The sequence below is a fragment of the Gymnoscopelus microlampas genome, assembly GCF_963454915.1.
Source record: "Gymnoscopelus microlampas genome assembly, chromosome: 16".
Taxonomy (NCBI): domain Eukaryota; kingdom Metazoa; phylum Chordata; class Actinopteri; order Myctophiformes; family Myctophidae; genus Gymnoscopelus; species Gymnoscopelus microlampas.
Genome location: NC_139953.1, coordinates 29,269,890 through 29,277,263, shown reverse-complemented (window position 1 = coordinate 29,277,263; position 7,374 = coordinate 29,269,890). Strand labels below are relative to the sequence as shown.

At 40.0% G+C, this 7,374-nt stretch overlaps 1 protein-coding gene across 1 annotated transcript in view; it reads right to left on the bottom strand.

The window, feature by feature from the left end:
• Positions 1 to 157: 157 nt before the first annotated feature.
• LOC311062622 (uridine-cytidine kinase-like 1) overlaps positions 158 to 7,374 on the bottom strand; it is a 34,725-nt gene continuing 27,508 nt past the window's right edge. Inside the window, exons 14-15 of the mRNA XM_084081796.1 lie at positions 5,794 to 5,950; positions 158 to 4,422 (exon numbers count right to left, since the gene is read on the bottom strand). Coding sequence (XP_083937922.1) covers positions 4,346 to 4,422; positions 5,794 to 5,950 — 234 coding nt within the window. The 3' untranslated portion in view covers positions 158 to 4,345. The remainder of the gene's footprint in view (positions 4,423 to 5,793; positions 5,951 to 7,374) is intronic.

Genomic DNA, 7,374 nt, shown 5'->3' with positions numbered 1-7,374 from the left:
AAACTCAAATACACATTTACATTGGCGTCTACAGAGGAAGTTACAGAACCTCCAAACATTCCATATGATTTAGTTTTATTTAATTTAATACGAATTTGTATTTTGAATTTGATACAAGCACACAAACACCACACCACCACCAACAAATAAGTCACAAAGAATATTTATTCTTTCAACATGAAATTATCAGCACTGTATGAATGGGGTTGCATTAAAGGATAAAAAAAAAAACATTGAAGGAACACAACCAAACTGTACAACAAATTAAAAAGCAATGTAAAATAATGTTAACCTTATTTCCATAACATGTAACATTTATTTTAAAATGATAATTAGTAGCCTAAGTTGTTCCATACTAACATTGAGTTTCCAATGTTAACAGAAATGTGTGTGCATGTATGTGGGGGGTGAGGGGTGGGGGGGTAACACAAAAGAAGTGGAAATGTCTAAATGTTTAGATTTGTGAGGTAAACCTGATCAAAGATTTTATGTTGGAGTGGACAGTCACATTAATACCAATACGTTAGACAGCAAACATGGGACATGAACATTTTTATAATACTGCCATATTATGCTCCCGTGTAACCGTTTACTGTCTGCATGCATGACCTCTGGAGTCAGTATAGGTCAATATTTCTTAGTGTAACATCTGATTAAAATCGCAAAAAACATGGCTTTAAAACGCCTTCTCTAACACACACATACAGTCACAGAAATGCAACGGTTGGTTACAAGTTGTACAATATTATACCGTTGATATGTTGAAAGACAATGTGCTGTTGATAGCCACTACAAATGGGTGGAGTAACAATGGACAGCACAGGCTAAATCAGCGGTTCCCAACCTTTTCTGGATCAGTGGCCACTTGAAAAAGTGAGCGTGGCTCACCCATCTGCCCACGAATGGCTGTCATGTTTTAGTGGTCAGAAGGGTGGGTTCGTGTGCATTTTCAGAGCATGATTATTTGAATGATCAATCAATCGATTGTGTTCCAGCTTGGATCAATGGAACGAACGTAGTATACTTTAAGTTTGGTATTAATCTGTATCAAAATGAAAACTATTTTTTTATGGTTTTAAAGAAAAAGAAATACCATGACCTTGTTGACATTGTTTTAAATATTAATGTTATATATATATATATGTTATTTTATCATTAAACTCTTAGTGTTTGCCAATTATTTGGGAGCCCACTTGCCAATAGGTAGGGAATCGCTCTGCTTAACACCATAGCAGTAACAATCCTTCCTGGTGCTAGCCCCACACCACGGCTACATTTATCATTTCACACCCTCGTGACTTATGACTTAGATTCTCATGGAAAACATTTAAATACAAACTAAATAAGTTACACATTTGAAAAGAAAATTCAAGTATTTAACCTGGATAAATGGCTGGGACATAAATGTTAATTAAGAAAACAATCCCTGCAGGGAAAAAAACAGCAATGAAGCAGTGAGCAGTGAACCACAGTGCAAATATGCCACAAAGCTCCCTTTCTTGGTCAGTTTTTGCACTTTCAAACCAAATCATATCATTATGAGAAATTTTGATTATGTATTCCAAACAACAAACTAGACACTCCTGTCATTTTCAGTGTATTTTTTAACCATACGGTTGGGAATTTTTAAATACGTTTCCGTACCATTAACTTAATAAATCCTGTACAAAATGTGAACCTTAATAAATGAACTCTGTATTCCATACAGCTGGTGTTATGCCTATTTAAAAATACCTAGATATTTCCTAGCTGATGTAATTGACATCACCAGTGAATCTTAGAGTTCATTAGTTTAGAGTCAATTGAACTTTGTACAATACTGCCGTTTTGATCATCAATTTTGATCATCAAACTATAAGGAAGTTTGCAAACAAACTGTTGGTCTGAGTGTGTCTTGAGACATTTGGACTTTAAAACAATTAAAAGTGTCAGAAAATCATGAGAAGGAAAACAAAAACAAAAAACATGTCAGACATAATCGGGTCTGGATTATTGCTGTGGTAACCTAATACAATAACATGTAAAACATGGACATTAGCAAAAACAAAAAGAGACTATTCTCCTCGACTTCATCACAGATCTCTCAAACAACAAAGTAGCAATTTATTCCCTTTCTTTCGGTAAATTTGGCCTGAGACCTTGTTACAGCACAGATGTAAGTATATTAGAACTGGTTGCTGAGGCATGCCAACTATTGCACTACGCTAAAGCTAAAAAGATATTCTACACCAATGTCCCTTAATCAGTAAGTTAGGATCAAGAAGGGGGTTGAGATGTTTTGACAGTCAAGATATAAAGCAATTATAATAGACTGATATAATCTTAAATACTGGGTCATGGTCAAAGCAAAATTCAGATTCCACCTGAGAAACCACCTGAGAACTTCTGTTGTATACCACCAGACAGACTATATTGCAATCAATCTCTCATTTAGGACGTTCTGGATAAGAGCATCTGCTAAATCCCTATTATTGTTGCACATTCCCTTGCTATCTTATCCACTAGCTTGCTTTTATTTAGTACTTTATGAGCACATTTGAGTTTCTGAAACACACAAGGTCATCTGGAAAAGGTCTGCTTTCTGAACCCAGGATCAGAACTAAATGTTTGTTTAGGGGCAGATGAGCAAGTAAATATTAGTTTTTTGCTAGTATGTGCTATCGCAGGGGTTTTTATTAACTTGTGAGGAATTTCCAAGAGCACTCTAGGATGAAAGCACGCTCTCAACTTGTAGTTCTTTCACAATGAGTTAAAAATAACCAGCTCTTGTGATCAGGCTGACAGCTGTGACAATTCTCACAGCTTGCTTGTATCCTGTGAGCTATGACACCATAAACCCCAAATATAATATGATGTGGCAACTTATTAGTTGCATCTGTGACCAAAATCTCTTCTGCCCGGTTCTCCCCAGTGGCAATTGATCTGCATTTGCACACAGCCATTGACCGTTACCACGTGCACGGAACAACGAAGCCCGTTTTTCGCTTTCCCCAAATGTCAGCTGTTTATTAGCGTTTTTGTGTTCGCTGGCTCACGGGTTGCCAAATCATGTGCATCAAACAAGCGCCGGTGTTGCCACATCCGCGAAACAAGCGGACTATGACGCGCGTGGTGCTCATACCCCCCCCCCCAATGCCTGTCACATAGCTAGATACAGTACATGCCTCTGCATATTTCTGAACTCAGTTGAAAACAAAAGATCAGTCCATTACTATCTTTTTCATTAAGCGGTAGCAATGAGACAAACATTCCTTTCTTGTAGCGGCAAAAGGCAGCAAAACCGGTGGTGGCGGTGCTGTTATTTTTCAACAAGTTAGATCTAAGTCCATTTAGACCCTCCAGAATTTAGTTGAGTGCTACCCAGTTTTTGTCATTTCACTATGTAACTGATCTAAAGAAATACTGTCTAATCTCCAGCCAATAACAGAAGTCAACCAGTAAGCTTACTGAATAGCATACAGGAGAATATTCTATTTTGTATTAATGGACAAATGATCTTACAAATGATTACTGTGAACACTTGTCATGCAATGCATTTATTTAGGCCATGCCTGTCCAAGCATCATCACAATTAGTCTGTTATTATTATGCGCTTTGCGCTGTTTGGCGCAGAGTGTAAGATGGGCCTATTAGTGACGTCATTCGGTCATTGTCACCATCATCATTGTCATTATCAACACATTATCATCACCATCAAGTATTTAATCAGCAGCTTGGCTACTGTTTTGCCGTTGACTTCAAATGAAAATCGTAGTTCTTGTTGCGAAGCTGTCTAGGAGGCCCAGCCCAAATAAGTGCGGAGTACTTCTGAGCTATGCCAATGGACATCACAGCTCATAAAGCTTTGCTAATAACATCACATAACCTCCTCAGGAGGATTGCTAACACTGTCCTTCTCCCATAAAGGAGGCAGACGGATAGTATTTCAATCCATTCACTTTCATGACATGAATGGAAACGACAATCCAGTCCACAGTCCACATTGATTTCAATGGGACGGCTTGTGTAAGTTGCGCGAACGCCCATGACCTTTCTACACATTCAAACGGGAAAATCCATTCCTCGTTGCTTTTAAGTGGAAATATCCAGTGAACTCTGGATGGCTTGAATGGAGACATTAAATTGATTAACCTAAAAGTAAAGTTCTCCGTCCGCTGATTGGTGTCTGCAGCTATTTCTATGCCATCCACCCTAAAAGTGAGGCAGGATAGAGAGAGAGCAGCTTAGAGAGGGGACAAGGACAGTCCACGGCTCTGAGAGACGTTTTACAGCGTTCATTACATTTAGGTTAAGTTCTTATGTGGACCACACCTCTCTCATCCCTCCCTTTTCTTCTCTTCCCTCTTCAGTATTCCATCCCATCGTCACTTTCACACCAGTCCGAGGGGGCGTCTGTCCCAAAGTAGCGGTCTCCAAAGTTTCCTGGAGATTAGAGAGAGAGCAGAGAGAGAGAGCACGAGGAGATGAGACAAAGAGAATAAACACAGCTCATGAGGTGGAATTAAAAGAGAGAGAATGTACGTACCAAAAACCCAGTTTATACAAACTATCAGCCCTCTACAAGATGTCAGTATTAGGTTCACCCCTGTGGCTAGTCTATATGGACAAAATCAATTTATCATCATTATACAGTATATAATATATTTTTGACCAACAATATCGTGATGATAATATCGTATTGTGATAATATAAAAAAAAGTCTATCGATATATTTATACTGTATATTGCCCTGACCTATCATGCAGGCAGTCTGATTAAGAAACATTGTTTGCCACTGAGCACTGATGGCCGTCTACACACTACACAACGGAACAGCTTTCTAATTCTAATATAATTTATAACACACACACGCCTCACTGGCCACCGAGACAAGCAGCAGCTGTCCTCGCTCTATGACATGACAACACGCACGCCAGAGTCACAGATGAGCCTATCAGCCCAGTGTCATCGTATCATCTGTGGAGTGACAGCAGACTGAGAGATGAGTAGCGGGATGCAAGGGATGGGGGGGGGGGGATCTGACGGACAGAGGTATCTGGATATACCAGTCAATCTTGATTTCTACCTTCACATATGGTCATAATGACATGTGGATCATGACTGAAAGAACGACAATGCGGATACAAGCGGCCAAAATCCTCTTCTCAAGAGGATAGTTGGCATCTTCCTTATGCAGAATTCACACTAGCAGTGCTATTCAACTTCCACATTCTGAGAAAAAGCTAAGTTCAATGCATGGTCTATGGAAAGGAACAACTGCCACATTCCCCACTGCGGCAGGAGGTCGAACCAGCAAAAAAACGGTGCATCAAAGTTGAGAAAAGTTCAACTCTTTCAGGCCACAGGGCACGCTGAGAACCGGGTGGAGGGATTATCTCCACTCTTGCCTGGAAATTCCTCACAATCTCCCAGTCAGAGCTGGCCGATGTTCCAAGGTAAAGGAAAGTCTGCGTCCCTTGCTGGAACTGTTAACTGTACGACCATAGCTTTTCCTGCTGGGGCCATATCCAATTGCCCAATATGATGCAAAGCAATTAGCCATAAATTATCTATCCCCATAACTCGGCTACTGTACAAAACAGTAACGATTTAATACGATACAGTTGCTATGTCCAAGGCTTGTGATATGCACTGCAATGTTAATTTGTGTAAATATGACGTCATGCTTAACCGCTTTAAACTGCTCAACACACCAAGAGTACATGTTTAAAAAAAGAAAAAGCCCAAACACCCATCCCTAATTGCCCAGCTCTGGATCATATAAGAGGAAACAAAACACTGTCCCTCTCTCACCGATGCCTGGGATGATGTGGAACTGGTCATTGACGTCCTTGTCGACAGCAGTAGTGATAATGCGGACCTTGGGGAAGGCGTACGCCACAGAGTGGACCCCCATCTCAGCCATCAGCAGAGACAGCAGGAAGATCTTGTCCTCTGGTACATCATGGTCCTGCACACAGGGAGACATTACAGTGCTTAGGGACTATTAAGGAAAGAAAGCTGTCCATTGCCTTTTGTATTGTTTACTTTATAGACACAGACGGCGGCCAGCAAAATCCTGTTTAAGATTTCATTTTTAGTCCACTTCCATAGTTATGTGGGCACCAGGTTGTACAAAAAGTCAGAGATAAAGGCAATGACACATTGTTTGTTGTATACTTTGTAAAATAAAGCTGGAAAGGGAGATTTCTTTAAAGCATAAAATCCACCCAATATCCAGGCACTGTGGAGCTGGGTTGTGGGTGGCTTTATTAAGGAATGTGTTGCATGAATCTTATCTCCTAATTCCACACATATAAGCTGACACATTAACCAAATATGCCCCTGGAGATTGATAATGTTTTATCTTTATTTGCCTTCTGCTCTACTTTCAGAATACTTTCCTACATCCAAGGAAACTGGAGATATCATATTTTCAACTCAGGCAGTGAGAAAAGTTTCCTGTCAACTGTTCAGTTCATCTCTGCCAGTGTTACTGTAGTTGTCCTGACATAGTTAGCAGTGAACACTGATAAGGAACACTCTATGGCTTTGAAAGCCTGAAAACCCTGCAGGTGGACCAAAAACAGAAGAGTAAATATTGAATTGCCCTGAGCCATTGGAATTTGACTGGACTTTGCCCGTGGCAAATGACTCGCATTGTAGCCAATGTTTTATGTTTACCGTTCACATTTAGGATGAACCCCTTGGAATTGTGGATTCCGTGACACAACATCACACTGAAACCCCTGATATCAATAAATAATTTGTTTTATACTATGGCATCTTTGCAGTCTAGGGTTCTTATGAACATTTCTATCTTTTCACACCCACAGTGCTTACCAGCAGCTCCAAAAACTGAACTGCTCCATGACTGTAGACATAAAGGATCGTTTTACAGCATCTCTTTTCTCTAACCATATCCAGATCCCAGAGTGCCTGGACATTGTCTCTCTATCTCTCAACCCCCACCCCCTTTACTTCTCTTTATCTGTTCCATCAGTCTATCCACCTCTTATCTTTTAGGCCTGACAGTTATTTGACATTGCAGGTGTGCACTGTTGCTTTGGTTGACAATGATTGCATCCAATTACCGACAAGCTCAGTGTTATCAGTACGAAAAAAGACTCTCCACTGCCCAGCACAGAAAATCCAATACGCTCTTTACTTGAGCGGTAGTTGCTTGCTACACATGCTGACAGGCCTATGGCTAATTCCTTACCTGTCCAGCACAGACACACTTTTTTACAAGAAGGTAATGTAGGGGTGCAACAGTTAATGAAAGTAATTTATTGGTTTCAGAAAATGTAAAACAAAGTGAAAATTGCTGATGTACAACCTCACAACGAGTGATGCGATGCATGATATATATAATTTATATACCGTCTCCTAATT